The following is a 25,013-nucleotide window of genomic DNA, read 5'->3' as shown; positions in this document are numbered from 1 at the left end:
CCCTCAACTCACTCAACGCTCTCTCCCCCTGCCAAATCCTCCTCTGGGCCTGATGCACCATCGCTCTCCCCACCTCCTAGATGCCTGATGCACCCCCAGCCAAGGCAGGCTTCCATGAGGCTGCATGTGCACGTGCAAACTGAGTCTCTCTTTTAAAAAACTTGTAAGTCTAACGTCCATATAGAAAGGGTAAACATCATAAGTATCCAGCTCAGTGAATACTCACAGTGAACACACCTGTTACCTGAACCCAGATAAAGAGACAAAACGTTAGCAGCCCCTTCTTGATCCCTTCTAGTCATCCCAAGGCTAAAATACAGCCTAACACCAGAGATTAGCCCGTTTTGGAGCTTTATATAAATGAAGCCTTACAGCATCCACACTTCCATGTCAGGCTGCTTTTGCTTAACAGACTGTCAGTGAGATTCATCCATATGGTTGCATCTGGTGGTAGAGTGTTCGTCTCATTGCTATGTTAAGATTCCGTAGTGTGTCTGTGCTGTGATATATTTATCCGTTCGCCTGTTGATAAACATTTGAGTTGTTTCCAATATTGAGCTAATAAGAATAATGCTGCTCTGAATGCTCTTGTACATGTCTTTTGGTGCACATACGTGCACGTTTCTGTGGAACTGCTGGGTCATAAGGTACGTGGATGTTCAGTTCTGGTAGATACGGACAAATAGTTTTCCAAAATGATTGTGCCAAGTCACACAGCGATGGTGGCAGTGGATGGGGTTCTGTGCACACCACATCCTCACAAACAATTGCTAGTCCTTTTAATTTGAGAAAGTAGGTATTTGTAAGGCAGGCTTCCATCAGATTGCCTGGGTTTGAATCCCATTCTCTTTTTTAAATTTTTAATTTTATTTATTTATGTTTTATGGCCGCACCACGTGGCATGTGAGATCTTAGTTCCCTGACAAGGGATCGAACCCGAGTCCCCCTGCAGTGGAAGTGCGGCGTCTTAACCACTAAACCACCAGGGAAGTCCCTCCCATTCTCTTTTTCCCTTGTGACCTTCAGCAAAGACTGTTTCCTTGTCTACAAAATGGGTTGAAAGTCATGGGGCTGTTAGGAAGATTCCCTAGACTGAGTAGGTTAGGCTCCATAAACATTAACTATTTATAGTTAATTCTCACAACAACCCTCTGAATCACTTCCCTTCCTCAGTTTCCCCTTCCATAAAATGGCAATAAAAGTACAAACACACCCACACATACACACACAGTGGGGAGGATTATCAGTAAGTGAAATAATATATTAAATGCCTAATTTTTTTTACTGAGATATAATACACTTATTATCAAATTTACCCCTTTTCACTGGCTTTTAGTATTTCACAAAGTTGTGCAAACATCACCACTATGTAATTCTAGAACATTTTCATCACCCCAAAAAGAAACCCCATACCCCTTGTAATCATTCCTCATTTTCCCACACCCAGCTAGTCTCAACCCCTGGCAGCTGCTAATCTACTTTCCATCTCTATGGATATTAAGAGTACCAAATCTTTGCTTTTCTATATGTTTTAACTTTAGCAAAAGTGAAATACCTAGCACTGGGACAGGCGCATAATGTGCACTTAATAAATGTTATCTATGTGTGTGTATGTGGCTGGCTGGCTGGATAGATGGATAGATAGATAGATAGATAGACAGATGAATAGGTAGAGCACACTTAGTAGATAGATATAAACTCATTCATTCAACAAATACCCATTTGCACTTGAGAGGAAAATGGTCCATTGAGAGAAGTAAGATGTGATTCTTGCTTTCGGGGAATTTGCCATCTAGTGGGAAGAGAGGCAGGTGCATGTGAACGCAGGGCAGAATGAAATTACAGTTGTATCTGAACAAGATGCTAGAGGAGGAAGTGGCATCTAGGGTCCATCTAGGATGGGTAAGCTTTCCTGACGTCGAATGGCAGTCTGGGGGAGCAATCCTGAGAACTAAGGCTGGGAGACAGGGAGGGTTTGGTGTCAGGCAGGACCTCTGGGACGGCCACATCTTCACACCCAGTCAAGACCTCGCCCTACATCTCCACAGCTGTGAAAAAGACTTGTCTGCAGCAAGAGGTTATAAACACTGGGTGATACAGGCCAAATGGGAAAGGAGCGAAGGGGTGACCTGGGCTAGCACACGCAAGTCTGCACTGTCATCTGGGCAAGGACACTCTGAAACGGCTATGCCCTCGGTCTATGGAGAGTGGCAGCCTCATAGGTGTAGGAACCAGGGCTTCCAAGTCAGATCTGGCTCTGCCTTTTCTCAGCTGGGGACCTTGAGTAACTGCTTCCCCGCTCTGAGCCTGTCTCTTCAACTGTAATATGAAGCTAATAACACTTACTTCAGTAGCATTAGAGATGATGGTTCAAAAGTGTTGGACACAGTGCCTGGAATGAGGAATACGTACTCCCTTAAATGGTCATACAGATAGGTTGGGGGAGGCTGGGTAAAGTGAAGGAAGCACACATTCAAGGCCTCAGGAAAGTTGAGGCATTTAGAACACTTTTAATCAAATTATTTATTTATTTATTTAGACTAGTGATGGGTTTTATTTATTTATTTGTTTATTTATTGGCTGCATTGGATCTTCGTTGCTGTGCACAGGCTTTCTCTAGTTGTGGCGAGCAGGAGCTACTCTTCATTGCGGTGCGCAGGCTTCTTGTTGCAGTGGCTTCTCTTGTTGCAGAGCACGGGCTCTCGGCGCACGGGCTTCACTAGTTGTGGCGCGTGGGCTCAGTAGTTGTGGCTCGTGGGCTCTAGAGTGCAGGCTCAGTAGTTGTGACACATGGGCTTAGCTGCTCCGCCGCATGTGGGATCTTCCTGGACCAGGGATTGAACCCATGTCCCCTGCATTGGCAGGCAGATTCTTAACCACTGCACCACCAGGGAAGTCCCAGAACACTTTTTAAAATTTAGTAATTGATATACGTATTTTTAAGATTGAAGATGTCATCATGGGAGAAATCAGAATTTGTGGACTTCCTTTTTTTATTCAGATAAGTGAGTTTATTTTTTTCCAAAATTCATTTGGGTAACTGTTTTGTATTTTTTGTGTCATTTTTTTTTTAATTGAAGTATAGTTGATTTACAGTGTTGTGTTAGTTTGTTAGGTGTACAGCTAAGTGATTCCATTTTTTATATATATTCTTTATATATATATATTTTTTTCATATAAATATAATATATATTCTTTTCCGATTCTTTTCTATTATAGGTCATTACAAGATATTGAATATAGTTCCCCGTGCTATACAATAGGCCCTTGTTTATCTTGGACTTCCTTTTATTTGTTGTAGTGTTGTTTTGTTTTGAATTATGTGCAGAGGGATTGTCTTTTCAGTGCTTAAGCCTCCAAAGGTATTATCAGGCCCTCAGGAGGGCAGAAATGGGGTGCAGATGCCTGTGGAGGGTTAGGGCAAGGGGTGAGGGAGATAATCCACTCTACTGAGAACCAGCTCAAAGGAAAGTCTTTTGAACCACAGAACACAACTCTGAGATTTTCTCCTGGGGACAGGAGGCCTGAGGAGCCTGGGAGGGTGAGCTGGAATGCTGATAGCAGGGACTTAGAACCAAGGGTGGTTCAAGTTGCAGGACCCTAAGAAATCACTGAATTCAACTTCCCCATTTTACAGAGAGACAGATCCCCAGTAAGACAGAGACTTGCCCAGGGTCATTCATGGAATTAGTGGCAGAGCAGGATCAATTCAGGTGTCTGCTTAAGCCAGGGCCCCTGAAGCTAGGAGGCGCCAAGGGAGAGGAGGCCCTGTTTCCTACTCCTACCTCCACAGTGCGTTCCCCAAGTGCCTGGGTGCCCAGCATGGGGGCTCAGATACTCTAGGACACAGTTCTGCCTCAGGGCCCGGAGGCCAGGGGAGAAGTCAGACAGGCACGTAAGGGAAATCCACTGTGCCAAGGATCCCAAAAGGGCCACTTAGGGAGGGCCCTCTCTCCAGAGGAGGCAGGCTGAGGTGGGCATATGAGGAGCCCCAGAATTTGGGAGAGGGAACACCTGCAGAGAGCAGCAGGGGGCAAGTGGAGCAGGGCAGCTGGGGCTCCTGGTAATGTGAGGTGACTGTTTGTCAGGGACAGAGGGAACCTGTCCAAGGGACGTGGTGTGTGGAAGGGCTGGCCTGTGACCAGCCTGGGTAACCATTTCAGCACCTCAAGCGGTCCCAGGGGCCCTTGGGGCACTGCTGTTTGATTGTGGGAGCTGTGTGATCCTACCAGGGGATGGAAGAAAGTGTATAGGGGAACCTTTTCCAAGCCTTCAGCCCCCAAATGACCACTTCCTCCCCTTTCCCTCCTGTGTCTTAACTAGGCCACACCCTCTGCAAAACCAAGGGAGGTTAACATTTGCCTCCAGCCCTCACCTGTCCCCGCACCAGAGATAGCCCTGGGTGGGAATGCCGGAATTCTTCTAGACCAGGCTTTGTGGCTGTCCCTCTGTAGATCCGTGGGCCTGTTTGCACTCCTGTGGACTCTGGTGCCCGCTCTGATGTGGGGCAAGAACTCTACCTCTAAGGATTGTTAAAGGCGCCAGTGAGGTGATAGGTGTGATTGCCTCAGACCGAACAGCCTGGTTTGTGTCCTCTGGGTGAGAAGAGGGCCTTCAGAAACAGGAACACAAGGTGGACCACTGGGTCGGTGAGAGGAGGGGGCCCAGAGCAGATGGCCTGCCTAGGGGATGTCCAGGGGAGGGTGACCAAGGCTCTGCCTTGCCAGCGATTACCCATCACCACTGGTAACGATCCTGTGTGGCCAGGCAGGATTCACGCTCATCTAACCCCCAGGACCTCTGTGCAGGTGCAGTGATGATTATAATGGTAACTGGAGGTATTGAGACCTTCCTGTGGGTAGGCCACGCGAGACTTCTGAGAGGTGGGTGCTTCCAGCTGCGTGGAGCACTGAGAGAGTGAATGTGAGCCGGGAGATCAAAGAGAGCAGGGGGGCAGTAGTTAGGTGAGGGGCTTCACGGGAGGGCACCCCTGGGGGCAGGAATCCCTGGCACTGAGGCGCTTTCTGGCTCAGGTGTGAACGACTCTTCTTGAGACCCCTTTTGGGTGAAGTAGGGGCGGTTCCACCAGGACTCCAAGTGGTCACAGCATAAGGAAAGACGGGAGGGGACATAGGGACCTCCTCCTCTTCCAAACTCTAGACCGCGGGAGCTCCGGGCCAGCGTTCTCACACCTGGCGCATTGATTATGCTAATTTAAGACAGCCCCGTCCACTCCCACACGCCACGAGGCCCCGCCCCTCGAGCGTGGTTGGAGGGCGGGGCTATGCTAATGAGCCGGCCTGGCCCCAAGGGTTGCGCGGGCAGCTGCACCTAGCCCAGGCGAGGCGGCGGCGGCGGCTATGGCCACGGCCGGAGCGCTGGCGGGTCTGGTCGCGGGCTTGCAGGGCCCGCGGGTCGTCCCCAGCCCGGATTCGGACTCAGACACAGACTCTGAGGACCCAAGTACCCGGCGCAGCGCAGGCGGGCTGCTCCGCTCGCAGGTCATCCACAGCGGTCACTTCATGGTGTCATCGCCGCACAGCGACTCGCTGACCCGGCGGCGCGACCAGGAGGGGCCCCTGGGGCTCGCCGACTTCGGGCCGCGCAGCATCGACCCCACACTCACCCGCCTCTTCGAGTGCATGAGCCTGGCCTACAGGTGAGGGGGGCTTCGGGGCCGACGACCTCGGCCCTCCATGGCGGGACCGCGCGCTGGGGCCCCGGACACCCCACCGGGCCCCCAGCCTTGGTCCCGGCTGCTCTCAGAGACTCCGGCGACATCCTGGATACCCTCCTCTCCCCAGCCCGGAGCGTCCTCTGACCCCGGCCCAGCCCACTGGCCCCCGACATGCTTGCGCGCCTCCTGGTTCCCATTCCTCAGCACCGAGACCCCCTTCCCTAAGGCTGGGATCTCCTGCCCTCCACCTCGACCTCCGTAGGCCCACCGTGGGCCTCTCTCTCCCGTCCCGACCCCTCTGCCCCCAAAGAATTCCCCCAGGGCATCCCTTGCGCTCCCAGGACCCTAGGCCATCCTAACATTCCCACCCTCCACTCCGGGGGCCACTCCACCGGACAACCTGTAGCCTTCCGCTCCCAACGCAGCAGTCCCCGCCCAGGCCCGCTCTATTCTTGCACCCTCGCGATACACCTCGCGCCCATGTTGTCCCAATTCATAGCCAACGTCGACTGAAACCCAGTCTCTCGTCCACCCTTCACCCCTCAATTGCCGGAACACCTGTTCTTGACCTGCTAGGTCGAGGGTGGCGGGAGGAGGGTGCCCCGGCCGGCCCAGAGGGGCGCAACTCTTAGTTTCCCAGCTGTGGTCCGGCAGTGGGTGTTGCAGGCCGCGCGGGGCTGGTGTCCGGGCGGCGTGGCCTCGCCCACCCGGGTCGCCACGCGAGGCTGAGCGCCTAATGTTGCCTGGGACCCCTGATTGGCGCGTCGCAGAGCACGCCGTCCGCGCCCGGCCCCAGCTCCACTCCTGTGTCCCAGGGGAGGGCGCGAACCGGGGTCCTGGCTCAGTGCCCCGGAGAGCAAAGTTCCCCGGAGCGGAGGGACCAGGATAAATTATCAACCGAGAACCGTAGGGGAGAAAGGGGGATCGGCCAGCCTTGATCTTTTCTCTGTGTAAATATTCCTCTTCCTCTGCGGCTCCTCCTCCTCTTCTGAGAACCGCTGGCTACAGACCTGCACTTGCTCTGACTGGGATCCAGAGCTGGGGTGGGGATTGGGGAAGAGTGTTGCCCACCCCCCACTGTGGCGCCCAGCCTCGACTCCCATTGGCTGGACGCTTTGTAACCTTGGCCCACACGCTCTGGCCCCGGGCCCAGGTCGTGTTGCAATCTGATCATCCAGAGCGCCAGACCTGTGTGGAAAGTTCAAATTCCCATCCCTTCCTCCCGCCCCTCCTCGGACATCAGGGGACCTCCTGGGAAAGGGCATCTAAGGTCACGGTACACCAGATTTGGGCACCCCTGCTCCCCAGACTCCCCCAGGGTCCCCCTTTTCCCATCCATTCCCAACTTAAGCTTTCTGCTTTACATTACACACTGCTCTGCCTGGGCTGGCTCATGCCCCTATCTCAGACCACAGTGACCAAAAGGGGAGGTTCAGGGGAAATGGCAAGGCAGGGGGCAGAGCACACTCCAAGAACCGCCCACACTAGGAGGCTGACTGGAAGCTGATGTGACCCCATACAGGGGCAGCTGGGGTAGAGAGGGCTGGGCTTTCTCCCTAAACCCCCAGAATATTCAACCTCTGTGGCCCGCCCCGGGTGGGGTCCTAAGTGCCAGGGATGGTAGTGGCTCGGTGTCAGAGGAGTCTTTGAGTTCCCCCATAGAGGAAAAAACTGAGGCTCAGACTGGGACAGTGTTTTAGCCCTTAAAGACCCCTAATTGTAGGGGTTCCTTGGAGGGGAGAGGATTGTGGAAGCTGGGGTATCCCAAGAGAGTAAGGAGATGGGCAGGGACAGCAAGGCAAGGAGTCCAGAGGTGCCAGGAAGAACTGGCCAGCTTGACCCGGAGAACAGCCTGTAGACGTCTGACCAGCCTTCACCCTCAGCAGGGCTGTATGGGCAGAGAGAGGACTGCTGCACTGGGAGGAGGCCCGTGTTCCATGGTTCTGCGGGTGGAACCCTCAGGGAGGCAGGTTCTGGAAGTTCCAAGAGAACACTTGTTCATGGTCAGAGCTGGCTAGCTATGGAAAGAATGGCCTCAGGAGTGAGGTGGAGCAAGCAGGACTCTAAGGAAATTTCCAGGGAAATTTCCACAAGGTAGATATGTGTGTGTGGGCAGGGGAGGGCGGGGTGTTCTGAGTTTTCTCCATCCCATCCCCAAGATTCCCAGAATTTCTATTGCTCGTAAGAATCCCTTGAACCCTGGTCACAGGCTTTTGGCTCCAGGCTGGGCCCCTCTCCTCGCCTCCCAGCCAACAGGCCCAGCACAGACCAAATCCTTTCCTCCTGGGCGTGGATGTCACTGTCTCACCTCCCCCAGCCCTGCCTGGCCACAAACGCTGTAGCCTCAGCAGGGAAATGGAGGAGGGAGGGCAGGCAGGCTGGGGGTAGGGCGCGGGGTGATCAGAGTGGGCTGGGAGGTTGCTGGGATACAGGCTGGGGCAACAAACTCAGGAGTCCCCCCAGGTGCCACAGAAGAAGCTGGCCCAGGAGGTATCAGAGTGCCCCTACTCCATGTCTCCCTTCTAGACAGATGGTGTTTATCTGACTTAGGAGGGAGAGGGGCCAGCCAGCGGGCCTGGGTGCTTGGGCCATGTACTCTATTTGGGTAATGAGGCCTGTTGTGCCTGGGGGTAGCAGTCCCCCCCCAACCCCAGAGCAAACACAGGAGCTTGGAGACCAGAGAGTAGAGGGGACCCAGTGACCCATGCACTCAAGGGGCTGCAGGAGCCAGACTGCCACCCACCTGCCCCTCACCCCCAGGAACTGGGAGAGGGCCCTGGAGAGAGCAGGCCTGGCGTTCTGAAAGACTAAGCCTTGGGGCCTCAGCCTTCCATGTGAGCAAGGGTTGGAGAAGCTGGGCCAGAGGGGACTCATGCATAACCCAGCTTGTGAATCATGAGGAGCGAGGGAGGGGCCAGCAGGGGTCTAAGACCCTGAACATCTTGGCCTCCTAGGCCAGCTCCCTGGGGGTGGCAGACTTGGCCTGTGCCCATCAGGACCCTGAGAGTCAAGCCCCTCACCTGGTAGAGCCCTTCCATCTCATGGATTTGATTGACTACTACTAAGTCAGGGTCAGGGTTAGGGTCAAGGTGCCCCCTGCCCATCACTCTACCATCCTAGCTGCCTTCCTTTGGGTGGGCCCTGGTGGCTATTGTGTTGCACACACCCCTGGGAAGGGGTGCACCTTCCAGGTCAGTCCAGATTGCCATCCTGGGATTCTGGGCTGGGCAGACACCAGAAGGGCAGTGAAAAGGCAGTGGCTGGCTGCTTGGAGGCTGCCTCTGGTGAAGAGGCTCTGTCTCTACTCAGACAAAGCTTACCCATCCCCTAGGCCTAAGGGGGCCAGTGAGACTGGTGGAGAAAAAGCCACAGGTCCTGAGTGAGTCTCCATCATGTCATGTGACCTTGGGCATGTCCCCTTCGTGTCTTGACCCTCAGTTTCCTTAAGTAAGAAACAGGCGAAAACCCTCCTTAGCCAGCCTATGAGATAGATGCCCGTGAGGCCAATGGGCATTGTCTTTCTGACACCTGAGCTGGTAAACAGATTTCAGCAGGTCTCACCAAAGAACACAGAGGCCCCAAGTGGGGACCTGGGAGAGTATTTTAAAGGTCTGCCTCCCAGGGTAGACACTTCAGGCCGATTAGAGTGAGGGACAGGATTTGGGAGGGGTGTCCATCGAGTTGCCCACCATAGATGAGTGCCTCGTGCATGGGAAGAAAGTGGAGCCAGCCCCCTCCAACCATGCCCTTTCTCCACGCCCCCCCTGACCCAGCCCTCTCCCTCTGACAGTGGCAAGCTGGTTTCTCCCAAGTGGAAGAATTTCAAAGGCCTCAAGCTGCTGTGCCGGGACAAGATCCGCCTCAACAACGCCATCTGGAGGGCCTGGTATATCCAGTGTGAGTGGGCACCACAGGCCCCAGCAGGAGGGCTGACAAAGGGGCCGCCCCGGAAACCCCCAGGGCCCTCAGGGCCAGCAGCCACAGAGAGCTTTGGGGGAGGCCAGGTTCCCAGCATCAGGACCCCTCAACAGCTTCTAAACCCAGAGGGTCTTGGGGGATGTGTCCCAAAGGGCGCTCTGCACTGTGAAGTTGGACACAGCAGGGGTCACCCTTCGGAAGTCCTAAAGTGAGCTGAGATTTGGGGAACGGTTCAAGGCCCATTCTGCATCCCATTAGTGTAGTCAGGTGCCTCAAATGCCAGGGTAGAAAGAGGCGTTCAGTACTATCCGGGCCAATCGCACCCCTTCGCAAAGGGGAAACTCAGATCCTGGTGGGTCTCTACCAGCCTTCTACTGACGTCCTTAGGTTCCCCACCATGGAGATTTGCGGGGAGGGGGCCCAGAGAGGCCATGTGGAAGGGACTCTGGTCTTGGAGTCACCCAGAGCTGGTTTCCCACCCTGTCTCTGCCCCTTGCTGGCTGTGTGACTGCAGGCAAGTTGTCTAACCTCTCTGAACCCATTTTTTCATCTATAAAATGAGGCCAAGAGTCCTAACTTTGATGGCTGGCATGGGGATAACGGGTATGAACAGGGCTGGCACAAAGTTGGTGCTTAATAAATGATGGTTGAATCCGATGTACCCTTGAGGAGGTCACGGTCATTCATTTGGGGATACAAAACCCACCTATGCCCCATGGCAGGGTAGCAGAGGCTGAGAGACCTGTGCTGGACCTTGTCCAGCTCAGTAAGGTCCCCCTGTAGGATCAAAGGCTGCGCTGAGCTGGGAACACACAGCGTAGGAGGGACCACACACGGTATTCTCTGTAGTGGCTCCACTGGATTCCATTCAAGCAGAGAAAACAAGTGGGTTTTTTTTGTTTGTTTGTTTTTGGTTTCTATTCATCTTTGTGCCCGGCACTTTCCTAAATCGTCTTATTTAAGGCTTCCTAGCAACCCTGGGAGATAGGTTTTATCACCCCCATTTTATGGATGAGCAAGTGAGACCCAGAAGGCGAATGACTTACTCAGGGTCACTGAGCATAAAAGGAGCAGAGCTGTGACTGGCTGTGAGTTCAGGGCTCTGCAACTCAGCCCAGTGCTCCTTTCACTGCTCCCAGCTGGCTGGCTTCCAGCCCTCGCCTGAGAATGTTAAGGACGGGCCCTGCCCAAACCAGGAAGCTGATAGGCCGGGGGGAGAAGGTGTCTCTAACTCCCTCACCCTCCCACCCCACCCTGAGCTTTCACCCTGTACCCTTTCCCCTCAAAGCTGGATGGGGTGCAGACCCTTCTCTCTGCAGAAGAAATTTCTGATGCCACCCAGGGGTCCTCACCCAGCTTGTGGCACAAGTTGATGGAAGGACCCCAAGTTCTAAGTCAGAGGGGGATTGAGTCAAGTTCCAGCACACCCTAGCTGTGTGACCTTGGGAAAGTCCCTAGCCTCCCCCAGTTGGTGCTTGCTCATCTGTCAAGTGGGAATCATAATAGATCCTATTGCTGAGGTTTGCTGTGAGTTTTCAGCGAGATAGATGGTCCGTATCTCAGCACAGGGCCTGAAACACACAAGGGCTCCCTGAAGGTGAGCTGCTGGGATTTACTACTATCATTGCGATAATAGCAACAGCTATTATTAACCAATGTCAGGACTCCTCCTCCCCGAACACGGAAGGTTTGAAGGGGGGCTGCAGGAAAGGGGGAGGAGTGGGGTTGCTGGAGGGCTGCCTGGCTCCTCCCCCTCACACCCCCACCCTTTCGGCAGGCTCCTGGCCTCCAAGAGCCCTTCCTTTTCCACACCCCCAAGTCATCCTGATTTCCTCTGATATCCCAGAGCACCTCTCATGAGCTGACTCTCCACCTTGCTTTAGCTCGTGTGATGTTGTGCTTTCCTGTCTCTCCCACTAAGCTGGGAGATTCCTCCCCGATTCATTCATGGATCCCCTGTCCCAGCATCTATCCCAGCATAGGTGCAAGGGCCTAGGAGGCTGCATGAATGGATGAACTTATCATTGTTAAATAAAGCATGTCCCAGCTCTACGAAGCCACATGATCCCTGCCCTTCTGTCCAGAGCACAGGGTTGCCAAGTGGGGGAGGGCAGAGCCTGACCGGGCCTGCTCAGCACTGACTCTCTGGGGGCCCTGGGCAAGCCCAGTCTTTCCTGGTGCTCATATCCTCAACTAGGCAGCCAGGAACAGATACTCTGAGATCCTCCTTGCTCTAACCCCCAGGAGTCCACGCAGCCTGGACTGCTGTGTGCCAAGCTCTGTGCCAGATGTAAGGATTTGGGGCTAAAAGCAACAGCTTCTGCCTTCACTCCCAACGGAGAGGCCAGCATGTAGAGAAATGGCCAAGGCAGGGTGGAAAGTGAAGCACATGGGACCATGGGGTTTCAGACAAGGGAAAGCTTCCTAGAACAGGAGCAGCCCTAGGCTATCCTGATGGGAGGGCAGACGTGATGAGGCAGAGGGAAGGGAAGGGGATTCCACGTAGAATAAAACCAGAGGGCTGTTGTGTGTAGGGGGGCGGTTAGGGTCTGGCTTCAAGGTGGGGCATATGAAGGCAATGGAAAGGCAGGAGAAGCAGTGGGGCCAGTCCCGGAGGGCTTGGAAGCCAGGCTAAGGGGTGAGGGCTTTATCCTGGAGGTTCAGGGAGCCATGGAGGGGTTTAGACCTGTACTGCCCTTTAGGAAGAATTGACTTGGCCGCAGCAGGAAGATGGGCTGGAGAGTGTGAGGCTGGAGTCAGGGAGGTCTAGGCGAGAAATGACACTAGACCAGGGGGAACGGTGAGAATAGGGAGGGGAGGGGACGGTGGAAGAAATGCCACACACCCTTGGGATTGAGAGGGTTAGTCCAAGGATTAGATGGGGACACTGGGAGATGGTGGGGAGCTGGGAGACTGGGATGCAGTCCAGAGGAGGCATGGGCTTGGGAGGGAAGTTCCCAAACGTCTGAGAGTGGTGTTTTGAGACTTCCTAATGGAGGTTCCCCAGGCAGCTGGAAGATGGGTCTGAAACTGGAAAGGAGCAGGGTGAGAGAGGCTAGGGGGAGTGGGCCTGGCAGAAGGGCCAGTGAAAAGTGGTCAGGGAGGTAGGAGAACAGAGGGAAGGTTCCCGGGGCTTAGGGAGGAGGAGGATGCCCTGCAGCCAAGGTCTCGGAGGACAGGACTGGGGAGGGCCAGAGCCTTGAGTTCAGGAGCTGGGCCAGCGGGGTGGGTGTGCGGGCAGATGCTGAGGTACCGGAGGTGACAATGCAACTGGGAGGGCAGAGGTGGATGTGGTGAGTGACAGGTCTGCCAGAGTCTGGGAGGAAAGCAAAGGGGTGATGGGAAGAAATTTAGCTTGTTGGGAAGCAAAGGAAGGGGAAGGTTTGAGAGGTAAAGGAGAGCCTGGAATTTGTTTATAGGCCAAAAAGGAGCCTGGAGAGAGATAAGGTTGAAGACAGGGATGGGAGTGGAGGAGGCAGAGAAAGGGCTCAGGCAGGTGGCCTGAAGTGGGCCAGCGGTGGCTCTCAGATGGAATTGGGTATCCTGAAGCAGGGGACCAGGGCTCTGGACCTCTAGCCCGCCAGCCTGACCAGGACCTTCTTGGGGCAATTAACTTCGTGTGGCCCAACAATGCCATTCAGCAAGCATTGCCTGCACACCTACTAGGCTCCCAAGGGGGCAGATGGGGTGTGGGAGGTTTGTTTTACAGAGTCTCATAGAAGAGGGAGATCTGGGAGAGCTAGAGCAGGCAGCAAGGCTTCCTGGAGGAGGTGGCACTTAATCAGAGCATGGAAGGCCAAGCAGGATTTCATAGTGTGGCACTTGAGTCCCAGTCCCCTTGGATGGGAGATGAGGGAGCTGGACACCCCTGACCTGGCGCTCTTCTCTCAGATGTGGAGCGGAGGAAGAGCCCCGTGTGTGGCTTCGTGACCCCCCTGCAGGGGCCTGAGGCTGATGAGCACCGGAAACCGGAGGTAGCTGAGACCACAGGACCAACCACCTGCCGCCCCACCAAGCCAGGCCCCTCCTGCCCATCACTCCTCATGCTGAGCGGGAGGGGCTGGCCCAGAGGGAGACTGGGTGAGGGGTGGGGTCGGTGCCGCCCCTCACACTGAGTCCCCTACCCGGCCCTCCTCAGGCCGTCGTCTTGGAGGGGAATTATTGGAAGCGGCGCATCGAGGTGGTCATGCGCGAGTACCATAAGTGGCGCATCTACTACAAGAAGCGGGTCAGTGGGGGGCCCTTTCCCCTGCGACTTCTGGCCACGGCCTCTCTTGCTAGAGCCCCGGAGGGCTTCCCCCCCAACCCTAACCCCGACCCTGTCCTCCATTAAGACCCAGGCCGACAGCGCCACCCAGTGGCCACAGGGCCTCCTCGCAACCTCCTTACCTCCCAGGGCCAAAGAGCTTCCGAGGGGAAGTGAGGGATCCGGTTGATCTGGGGGAGCTAGTGAGTAGGGAGGCCTTGGCGGGGAGCGATGGAGGAGCGGAAAGGGATCCAGTGTCCACCTTTGTGTGTTCCTGCAGCTCCGTAAGTCCAGCAGGGAAGGGGATCTCCTGGCCCCAAAGCAGGTGGGTGCTCCCTGGACCCAGAGAATGGATGCTTCCCTCTGGGTGGGTGAGGCAGTGGTGGTGGGGTGAGGGTGGGACGTGAGTGGAGTGGGTGTGTCCTCTGGTTGATTAATTGAGCTTTTCTCCTCTTGGGAAGGGCAGCATTGGAGCGCAGTGGTGGGAAGACCCCAAGCCTTCTGGTTCACTAAGCAAGTGGTGGGGAAGCATGGGGCTCTAAGAACTGGGGACCCAGGTAGGGAAAAGTGTAGGGGCAGGAAGGGACCCTCATCTCTTCAGCAGGCCACCCCAGCCTCTCTCCTGGGAGGAGTTGTTGGAGGCCAGTGGGGTGACCCTAGCCTTTCAGGCAGCAAACTGGGTCCACCGGAGAGAGGAGAGGAGGGGCTGTCTGCAGAGAGGCCCCCTGGATGGCTGACCACTTCATCCCCCAGGCAGGGGGCAGTGGGAGACCCCTGTGTCTCCAGACTGGGAAGGAGTAGGGCAGTGGAGCCCACCTGGGGCTGCTGACAGCTCTGTCTCCTCAGGTGGAAGGGGGGTGGCAGCCGCCGGAGCGATGGTGCGAGCAGCTCTTCACCAGCGTGGTGCCCGTCCTGCTGGCGGGCCCAGAGGAGGAGACCGGCGGGCGGCAGCTTCTGGATCTCGACTGCTTTCTGTCCGACATCTCCGACACACTCTTCACCATGACTCAGCCCGGCCCTACACCCCTGCAGCTGCCCCCCGAGGACGGTGAGGGGCTGCGCCAGGAAAGGGAGGCCTGAGGGGATCCAGGCAGCCAAGGGAGGATGGCCAGGCATGGGTGCCCCCACTCCACCCTGCCCGATGCTGCTGACATCACCACTGCCCCCTCCAGCCTATGTTGGAAACGCTGACATGATCCAGCCAGACCTGACGCCTCTGCAGCCCAGCCTGGATGACTTCATGGAGATCTCAGGTGGGGCAGACCCCTCCTCCTGGGTGAGTGGATGGTCAGGGTCAGTGGGAGGAAAGCCCCAGTACGCTTGAGACCTCAGGCCAGTCCCAGGCCCCTCTGGGAGGGCAGATGATCTGGGTGATTTCTGAGGGATCTTCCTGGTCTCCCTTTGTCTGGCCTTGGGATGCAGGTGCCGTGGCCTCAGGTGAGAGCAAGCCAGACAGGGTACCTAGCAGGGGACAGGGGACCAGGAGCGTTGAAGCTGCAGGCTCTGGGGAGTTCCCAGGAGAGCAGTAGATGCTGGGACTCTCTCAGGGGAGAGAGGGTCTTTGATGGCTCTCCTTTGTTTGGGTCTATTTATCAGTATTTATATAATTCATTAAAAAAACTATTTATTAAAGAACATTTCAAGCATACACACAGGTAGGGAGAGAGAGGAGTTCACTGACCCTCATGGAATCCTCACCAACGTCAACATTTATCAACTCTTGGCCATTTTATCTCATCTAGACCTCACCCAATTCTCCCCTCCTATGTTATTTTTAAGAAAACCCCAGGAATCATATCTTACAAAGCATTCTTTCAAGTAGCCCTTGGCCCTGGCTCCCTCTCCTGAACCCCAGGGCCACCAGTCGCCGCTTTCTCGTGTCCCTCCGGAGATATCATGTCTATATAGCACATGTGGACCGACGTCTCTTCTTGTCTCTGTAGCAGCCTGTCTCTCGCATCGCTTCCTTCACTTAGACTGCTGCTGAGAGCCACACACTTAGGGGGCTCCGGAGCCGTGCTGGGGGTCAGACGTGGAGGCTCAGCCTGTCTCAGCTGAGGCCTTGGGTGCAGAAAGGGGGCTCCTGGGATAAAGGCTTGCATTGGGTGACCCCTCCACTCCTTCCTGACTGGCAGGGTCCTGGGCCTGTCAGTTAAGAAGTGGAAGCCTATGGGGCGGGGACGAGGGAATGAGGAACCACCCCCATGCCTGCCTGGGTGGGGGCTGGGGGCTGCGGGGACAGCAGTGTTGATGGCAGTGCCCTGGGAGCAGACCAGCCTGGGAGGGCAGCAGCCCCGTCTGGGCACACAGACCCCTGCCGCAGGTAGGAGCCCAGCCGCTGCCCCCCAAACCCGGGCTCTGGGCAAAACCTGATCGACCGGGGCTGGGAAGCGACTTCTCTCAGTGCAGGGTGGCTGCCAGAGTGGGGGCCAGCGAGGGCAACCTACGGTATGGGGTGTGGGTCGCACAGGGGAGGCGGCTACTGTGGCCCCCTTAAGCGCCCCGTGAACTGGGAGGGCAGGGAGCGCCAGGGCCGTCAGGGCTGCCGCTTGGTCCCCAAGAGCTCCTCACTTGAGAGGAAACCTAGTGAGGGGGCCATAACTCTGTGGAGGGAGGGGGCTTGGTGGAGGGGCTCAGGGAGCAGGGAGAGGCTGGCTGAGGGCCCCTCGGGGAAGCACCGGGCGGGGGAGGGGCTCAGCCAGGGGATGGCAGGTCAGTGGGGGCGACAGGGTGGGAGGGCTCCGCGGGTGGCTGGGACTTGGAAGTGCCTTCTGCGGGCGTGGGGTGGGGACACGCCGTGGTGAGGGGACGTGGTGACTCAGGCTGGGCTGGGCTTGCTGCTCTGTGAGCCCCACCGGGTTCTGGGGAGTGGGCGGCACAGTGAGCAGCAGCTGCTCTGTGGCCCTGAGCATCCCGGGGCTACGTGATGAGGCCCGTGGTCCCTGGGGGCCGGGGGTGGAAGATCGGCAGCCGCTCACCCGCTGCCACCCAGTCCTTCTGTGGAAGAGAGGCAGGAGGACAGCAAGAAGAGCCCTTCGGCCCTTGTGGCCGAGAAAGACACACAGACACACACAGAGGTGGGCACAGGGCAGACATGTACACACTGAGCACCTCACACCAGGGCAGGTGCACACGGACTCAGACAGAGCTCCAGAGAGCAGGACCGACACACAGGGAGGCAGACAGACAGGTGTTACATGAGACTGACACACGCAGAGCCGGCCATCCAGCAGCACACGGGCCCCCAGTCACATGAGATGCACAAATAAGACCCGGTCAGCCTCGAGGTTTGGTGCCGGCTTATCCCACTCCTGAGTTTCCTTCGAGGGGGCCCCCGGGAGAAAGGCCTGACCTCCTGTCTTGGCCAGGGGGCTGGGGTCCATCCAAGGCTAGTGGGGTCGTGTCTGACCAGACCAGGAGGCCTTGGGAGCTGGTGCAGACAGGAGACTGCTCAGGGTCAGAGAAAGGTGCCCGGAAGGGAGCGGGCGGGCGGGCGCACCCAGGCCCGGGATGTGGTTAGGCCGCAGGCAGCTGCTTCCCAAAACCAGAATAGCCTGGGGCTTGCACAACCCGCACCTCAAACAATCTGGCTGCCCCGCTCCCTGCCAGCTCTTCCAGGCCTTCCAGCACCCCCTCACTCCTGCCCCCGCTCTGAGCCCACCCTCTGACCCCTGCTCTGACCCCCCTTAGTCCCTTCACCCACACCCTTCACCCACACTCCTGAGCTCTGTCCTTGTAGCCCTACCCATTGACCTTCCAGCAAACCCGACTTGTCCCAGACCTACTGACCTTCTGACCCCTCTCACCCCTAACTCACTCTGTGAACTCCTGACGCCATGATGCCCTTTTCCCCATCCTAGACCTCCTCCCCTTGGACCCCACCCTTTCCCTCCCGGGTAGTCTCCAGTACCAGTACCACCCCGCCCCACCACGTCCCCAGCAGAGCTGGTAACAGAAGCAGACAAGGCCTGGGATTCCCAGGCCGGGGGTGGGGAAGGGGGGCCTCTGGAGCCAGTTTTGGGGCTCGGTGGGAAGGCTGCTTCCTGGGGTGTCCCACTGACACCCCCGCACATCCCCTTGCTGTCTCCCACTCAGGCCCATCCCACCAGAGCCTCTGCTGTGGCTTCCCCTGAGACAGAAACTCTCCCAGTTTCACAATCTCCTGTGGAAGGCCCCCCCTCCCTCGCCGGCCCCCACCCCACTGCCAGCCCAGCCTGGGGACAGGGCCAGCCCGCTGCTTCCAGCCGCGGCCTTAACCCTGACAGCTGCCACCCTGTGTGTCTGAATTACAGATTTCTTCACCAACTACCGCCCCCCACAGACACCTACACCCTCAAGCTTCCTGGAGCCCCCCAGCTTCGGCCCCATGGCTGACCCTGGCCTCAGCAGTGGGACCCTGGGCTCGGAGGTGCCCTCTGCCTGCTCGGGCATGACCCACCTCTCGGGACATAACCGCCTGCAGGTGAGCTCACCCTGCCCAGCTCACCTGCCCACACCCCGGAGGTATTCAGGGTACTTCCTGAGTATGCTCAGTCCATCGAGAGAGACTGGAGGGGGAGAAAGACCCCATCTGTGGCCTGCAGGAGGGCACCGTTCAGCTGGGGAGGAAAGACCCTCGTGAAGCAGAACTGACAAGATGGTTGGGGGGGAGCCTGAGGACAGAGGAGCGTGGAGCTGGGCTGCTTGTGGAAGACTTCCTGGAAGAGGGGGGAGTTCTGGGCCTTAATGAATGACTTGGGTTTGGGCAGAAGAAGAGACCAGTAGAGGGGAGGAGAAGCAGGAGCGGAAGCAGGGAGGCCGAAGCCGAGCGTGTGCAGTTAGGAAGCAGCGACTCCATCATTTTGGTTCAGGAACTCCCAGGCCCACTTCAGATGTTGCCCCCATGATGCTAGGATAGTTGCCTTTTCCCTCCGTTATCAGACTTCTCAGGCACTAGCATAGTTCATTGTTTGAGAGGTCTCTCTCCTTGACTAGACTGTGAGCTCCTTGCTGGAAGGGCTATGCTTTACTCACCGCTGCATCTTCTCATACTTAGCACAGTTCAAGCACATTGACGGCACTGGGTAAATGGTTGCCCAATGAGTGAGCAAGTGAGTGAACGGATGAGTGTGTGGATGGATGGGTGTGTTGGAGAATAGATCACTGGGTTGTAGATGGGGGTAGGTGCTTACAGCTTGGTATATATATATATATATATAGGTAGGTGAGTGGTTGGTTGGATGGATGGGCTGGTGGATGAATTTGTAAATGAGTAAGTAGTTTGGTGGATCAATAAATGGGCTGGTGGATGGATGTGCGGCTGGTGAATATACAGATGGTGGATAGATGGATGGACTATGGGTGGGTTGGTGGGTGAGTGAAGGAAGTATATAGGTGGTTGGATGGATTGGTGAATGGGTTAATACCTGGTAGGCTGGTAGAAATATAGGTAGATGAGCTAGCTCATAGATGAGAGAATAGATAGGTAGGTGAATGGATGGAGGATGGATGGATGGATGGATGGATGGATGGATGGATGGGTTGGTAAGTTATTTGGTGAACGAATGGGCAGGCAGGAAGATTGATGCTCTTTCTCATGCCTAATTTGTGCATAAATGGGTTCCACTCTTTCCCCTCATTAGATTATAATTTTCCTGGGGTGTGTGTCTGAGGCCAGGGACCATTTCTCCCAACTCTCCCAGTGCCCAGTCCAGAGCTCAGGCAGGGCAAGAGGCTGCCTGGGAGGCCTCAGAAAGGCTAGCTCTCTCCCCTGCCCTCTGTCCCCCAACCAGGCTCGGAGCAGCTGCCCTGGCCCTCTGGACTCCAGTGCCTTCCTGAGCTCTGATTTCCTCCTTCCTGAAGACCCCAAGCCCAAGCTCCCACCCACTCCCGCACGCCCACCCCTCCTCCAATACCCCAGCCCTGCCAAGGGGCTTGGCCTGGAGCCCTGTGCCCCACCCCCTTTCCCTCCCATGGCTCCACTGCCTGCTATGCTGCAGGAAGAGCCTGTCTTCTCTCCCAGATTCTCTTTCCCTCCTGTCCCTCCTGCCCCGGGAGTGTCCCCGCCGTCTGCTCCCACGGCCTTCGCACCCACCCCCCAGCTGGGTCCAGGCCCTGCCCCCGCCCCCTTCCCCTTAGACCTTCTACCCTCGGGGTATTCGGAGCCCCCGTTGGGGCCTCACTTCACCGTGCCCCAAGGCACGCGGCCCAGAGGCAAGCCCCCTACCCAGTCCCCCAGGGGGCGGAGGCCCAGCCCCCCCACCTTGGCCCCTGCCACTGCTGGGGGCAACAATCCTTGCCTCGCACAGCTGCTCACAGCAGGTGAGCTGGGAAGGGGACGTGGAGACCAGATGCGGAGCGGGGAGCCTGTGGGATTAGAGGGTGGAGGCTAAGGGGCAGGCTCAGCCGGAGGGCAGGTGGCAAGGAATGAGGGACCTGGGCCCTGAATCCAAAAGCGGTGTGGGCAGTGAGGAGGGGAGGGACGGGGTCTTGGGAGATGATGGGATGGGGGCCCCAGCAGCCCTCACAGTTCTGTCTGTGCACAGCCAAGCCTGAGCAAGCCCTGGAACCTGCGCTTGTGTCCAGCGCCCTCCTCCGGTCCCCAGGGTCCCCGGTAAGATGGCGGGCACTGGGAGGTGGCGGTGAACCCCGGGGCTTCACCCCGACTCTCTGCCCTTCTCCACCCCAGCAGGAGATAGCCCCCGAGTTCCCCTGCACCTTCTTTCCCCCGACCCCGGCCCCTACACCGCCCCGACCACCTCCGGGTCCAGCCACATTGGCCCCTCCCAGGCCCCTGATTGTCCCCAAAGCGGAGCGGCTCTCGCCCCCAGCACCCAGCGGTAAAGAGGGGTTGCAGGGATCGGGGAGCTCTGCGGGAGGGAGGGAGGGGAAGGAAGAAGGGGGGACTACATCTGGGGCCAGGATGAGAGGGCCAGGGAAATGGGACCCTCTCCCCTGTGTTGGTCTGTCTGTGGGTCTGTCTGTCTCTGACACAGGTGGTGAGCGGCGGCTGTCTGGGGAGCTCAACTCCCTGCCGGGCCAGGGGACTCTGAGCACGTGCATCTCTTCCCCTCAACGCATCCTAAGCCGGGGCCATCCGGACAACAAGGTGGCACCATTTCTCACCCTAGGGTCTGTTTGCTCCCCACAGGCCCTCCCACGCCCCCTCCTAGGCTCACCCCGCTTTCTGCCCCCTCAGACCGAAAACCGGCGCATCACACACATCTCTGCGGAGCAGAAGCGGCGCTTCAACATCAAGCTGGGGTTTGACACTCTGCACGGGTTGGTGAGCACACTCAGCACCCAGCCCAACCTCAAGGTGCGTCTCCAGCCCAGGCTGGCACCCCCGAGCCCCAGGGCCCCATCGTGGAACACCCCAGGGCCCTCCACACACCCGGTTGCCTCCTCCCATCCCAGTGCCTCAGTGGGTCCCAGGGTGGGGGACCCCCAGTCCCTGAGCCCAGCCCTACGGTGCTGCCGTAGATGAGCAAAGCCACCACGCTGCAGAAGACAGCCGAGTACATCGCCATGCTGCAGCAGGAGCGAGCCGCCAAGCAGGAGGAGGCCCAGCAGCTCCGGGACCAGATCGAGGCGCTCAATGCCGCCATCAAGTGGGTGGGGGGCCCTGCAGGCGCTGGGCCAGGGGGCCTGCTGCCTGACTCCCCGCCCTGACCTGCCCCGTGCCCCCAGCCTGTGCCAGCAGCAGCTGCCCGCTACGGGAGTGCCCATCACACACCAGCGGTTCGACCAAATGCGAGACATGTTCGATGACTATGTCCGGACCCGCACGTTGCATAACTGGAAGTTCTGGGTAGTATCCTCACTTGGCCAGTGGCGGGGTGAGCGCTGCAGCCGGACTAGGCTGGGCCCGACACAGGCTCTGCTCCCCGGGCCGGGCAGGGTCTCAGAGCTGATCCCAGAGGAAAGGGCTCCGATTCTACCCCCTCTTCAAAGCCCCTGGCATCTTGGCCAGCAGCATTACCCAGTGATGGGCTGCGAGCAGAGGGAAACTGAGGGGGAGCCCCCTGGGTGAGGGGACCACAGCCCTGCCCTCAGAAAGTCCCAGGGGCAGTTTGGGAGAACCTAAACTTGGAGTAACATGACTGGGGTGGGCCTGTGGGAAGACATAGAATCTCTCACTCCCTTACCTGGTCAAGCCCTTGACTGAGCCAGGGCAGGAAGCCCAGGGATGGGGGACAGTCCAGCCCAGAAGGAAGGTCCTGGAGGAGCTGGGGGAAGGGCCTGAGAGCCAGAGAGCTGGGAGGGCCTTAGTGTATGGGAGAGCGGCTACAGTAGGAGTCCTTAGGGTTCAAGGCTGGACAGTGGCCAGATGTCAGGGCTACATGTGAAATGGGTGAGGGTACCAGCTGGATGACAGAACTGCTCCTTGACCTGGGTCCAGTTCAGCATCCTCATCCGGCCTCTGTTCGAATCCTTCAATGGGATGGTGTCTACAGCAAGCCTGCAGAGCCTCCGCCAGACCTCACTGGCCTGGCTGGACCAGTACTGCTCCCTGCCTGCTCTCCGGCCAAGTACGTGAGCCCCCTGGCAAGCCTCAGGGCAGGGGGTTCCACCCTACTCAGACCCCAGGTCCAGCCTGTCTTCACTGTGGCCTAGGGTCTTGTCCATCCCCACCAGGCCCCCAGATGGGCCACCAGGACATCTGCAGACAGAGATCCTAGGAGGGGATGACTGACAGTCTTGCTAACTAGTACCTCCCCCGATCCCTTTGTCTTCAGCATCCAAGGGTAGGGCCCTGACCCCAGAAAGTGTCTCTCCCTTTCTCTCTGTCTTCTCAGCTGTTCTGAACTCCCTACGCCAGCTGAGTACATCTACCAGTATCCTGACGGACCCGGACTGTATACCCGAGCAAGCCACACGGGCAGTCACAGAGGGCACCCTTGGCAAATCTGTATAGTGCTGGCCGGACCACGCTGCTCACTCGGCTGCCCTGGGGCTGCTCTCCCTGGGCACTCCCCTCCTGCTCCAGGTCCCGGCTTTCAAGCAGGGTTTCTTCTGATCTCCTGGGAGCCGGGAAGAACTGAGTTCCAGTCCCTGCTCTACTATAGCAACAATGCTGTGACCTGGGGAGATCATCCTCCCTCTTTGGACCTCCATTCTCCAGTCTGCAAAATGGGGACGGGGAAGCTTCATGTAGAAGAGGATCCCAAGGCCTTAGCAGCTGTGGCACTTGGGGGCCTAAGCTGGCAACTCAGGGAGTTTGAAAGAGGGAAGGGGACGATGCTTCCTTGTCACTCCCACCTGCTGCCCCCACAGGTCAGGCACAGGCTTCTGTTTCTAAGCCGGGAAGGAGAAAAGGAGGTTCCTTCTCTCTGCTCCTCCACTGGTAGCCTGGACGGGCTGCAGGATGGCATCCCTGAGTGAGGCCAGGAAGGTCTGATCCCAGGAGAGAGCAGGGCAGGGGGTGGCCAAGCCAGGGGAGGCATCTGGTATGTGTGTGGATGAGTGTGTGTGGATTTTGTAAAGAATTCTTGACCAATAAAAACAGAAACTGTCAGGGACTGTCAGAGTTTCTCACTCTGGGATGGAAAGAGAGCGGTTTGCAGTGGGAGGTGGCCTTGTAGAGGGCCTCGCTGGCCATGAAGGGACCTTAGCTTGTCCTCTGAGCTGGAAGCTCCTGGAGGGTTTTGAGTGGAGGTGAAAGAAGATCAGACAGAGCTTCTTTTTTTTTTTTTTTTTTGTGGTACGCGGGCCTCTCACTGCTGCGGCCTCTCCCGTTGCGGAGCACAGGCTCCGGACGTGCAGGCTCAGCAGCCACGGCTCACGGGCCCAGCCGCTCCGCGGCATGTGGGATCTTCCCGGATCGGGGCATGAACCCGTGTTCCCTGCATCGGTAGGCGGACTCTCAACCACTGCGCCACCAGGGAAGCCCCAGACAGAGCTTCTTAACAGGATCCCTCTGGGGGCTGAGTTGAGAATAGGCCACAGGGAGTCAAGGGAGAGATGACAGACACTCAGCCTGGAAATCCTCTATGGCCGGGGGAGGTTCAGAGAGGCTCACCACCTTCTACGTTGGAGGAGGGCAGAGCCGGGACCCCAGAGTGGAAGTGACAGGGCCTTCCATCCGAACCATCCAGAAGGAGGACGTTGCCTTAGCGGGTAGTGACGGCCTCACTGCGTGAGATGTGCAAGCAGAGGGTGGGTGGCCACCAGGTCGGGATGTCTTAGAAGGAACTGATACTGAAGATTGGAAGTTGGGGCAAATGGCCCCAATACTTCGTCGACCCTTTTTTTAATTTTCTTTTTTGGCTGCACTGCTCGGCTTGTGGGATCTTAGTTCCCCGGCCAGGAATTGAACCCGTGCCCCCTGCAGTGAAAGTGCCAAGTCCTAACCACTGGACCGCTGGAGAATTCCCTTTCATTGACTCATTTAACAAATATTTCCTGAGGGCCTACCACAGACCAAGCTATGGTCTTGGCCCTGGGGAATCTGTTCACCGCTGCACCCCTCTCCTCATGGAGCTTACATTCAGGCCTGGCGAGTCTGAGCCCTCTCACGTGCTCAGAAACCTCTGGAGACGTTTGGGGAGACATTTGCAGGCTAGAAACAGGAGCCGGTCTTCTGGGGGCTTTGACTTTCCCTCAGTCATGTAGAATAATAATAATGATAACATGAGTAACTGCACCGTCATCTAGTGTTTACCACGTGCCAAGCACGATTCTAGGCACTTTATTTATATTCACCCACTAATCCTCTCCACACCTGCCTCTATAGGCCTGCGGTGAGAATTGAAGAGTAACTATTCATAAAGCACTTACTACAGTGTGTGGCATATAACGCGATGGAAGAGTTATCATAACGATTACTATTGTCCCCACTTTACAGATGAAAAATTGAGACAGAGAGAGGTTAACTAGCCCAAGTTTGCACAGTTTTTTTTTTGTTGTTGTTGTTGTTGTTTTTTTGCGGTACATGGGCCTCTCACTCTTGTGGCCTCTCCCGTTGTGGAGCACAGGCTCCGGACGTGCAGGCTCAGCGGCCATGGCTCACAGGCCTAGCCGCTCCGCGGCATGTCAGATCTTCCCGGACCGGGGCACGAACCCGCGTCCCCTGCATCGGCAGGCAGACTCTCAACCACTGCGCCACCAGGGAAGCCCAGTTTGCAGTTTTTGAGGTGCCCACCCAGACTGTCTTACTTCAGAGTTTCTGCTTTTAGCCACTTTTTACCGTGC

At 57.1% G+C, this 25,013-nt stretch overlaps 1 protein-coding gene across 8 annotated transcripts; it reads left to right on the top strand.

The window, feature by feature from the left end:
* Positions 1 to 2,633: 2,633 nt before the first annotated feature.
* Positions 2,634 to 23,337, top strand: MLXIPL (MLX interacting protein like). 8 transcript variants are annotated; one of them, XM_033840687.2, is made up of 17 exons: positions 2,660 to 5,659; positions 9,468 to 9,574; positions 13,487 to 13,569; positions 13,734 to 13,823; positions 14,122 to 14,166; positions 14,688 to 14,889; positions 15,014 to 15,094; positions 18,134 to 18,303; positions 19,613 to 20,141; positions 20,366 to 20,433; positions 20,509 to 20,659; positions 20,816 to 20,928; positions 21,019 to 21,138; positions 21,303 to 21,430; positions 21,510 to 21,633; positions 22,222 to 22,351; positions 22,619 to 23,337. In XM_033840687.2, exons 1-17 carry the CDS (start codon positions 5,361 to 5,363, stop codon positions 22,735 to 22,737), a joined length of 2,559 nt encoding a protein of 852 aa, XP_033696578.1. In that variant the 5' UTR covers positions 2,660 to 5,360; the 3' UTR covers positions 22,738 to 23,337. The 8 variants fall into 8 exon arrangements, with proteins under 8 accessions (XP_073648107.1, XP_073648105.1, XP_033696578.1 ...); XM_073792005.1 differs by having other exon boundaries at positions 20,512 to 20,928; XM_033840686.2 differs by having other exon boundaries at positions 20,509 to 20,928.
* Positions 23,338 to 25,013: the final 1,676 nt, after the last annotated feature.

This window comes from Tursiops truncatus, chromosome 15, assembly GCF_011762595.2.
Source record: "Tursiops truncatus isolate mTurTru1 chromosome 15, mTurTru1.mat.Y, whole genome shotgun sequence".
NCBI lineage: Eukaryota > Metazoa > Chordata > Mammalia > Artiodactyla > Delphinidae > Tursiops > Tursiops truncatus.
Note: the sequence above shows the minus strand (reverse complement) of the source record. Positions and strands in the feature narration are given on the sequence as shown.

Coding starts and splice junctions, on each gene's coding strand:
- MLXIPL (XM_073792003.1), top strand. CDS start 5,361: ATGGCCACGGCCGGAGCGCTGGCGGGTCTGGTCGCGGGCTTGCAGGGC. Junction 5,660..9,467: donor TGCATGAGCCTGGCCTACAG/GTGAGGGGGGCT, acceptor TCCCTCTGACAG/TGGCAAGCTGGTTTCTCCCA. Junction 20,142..20,365: donor CGCACAGCTGCTCACAGCAG/GTGAGCTGGGAA, acceptor GTCTGTGCACAG/CCAAGCCTGAGCAAGCCCTG.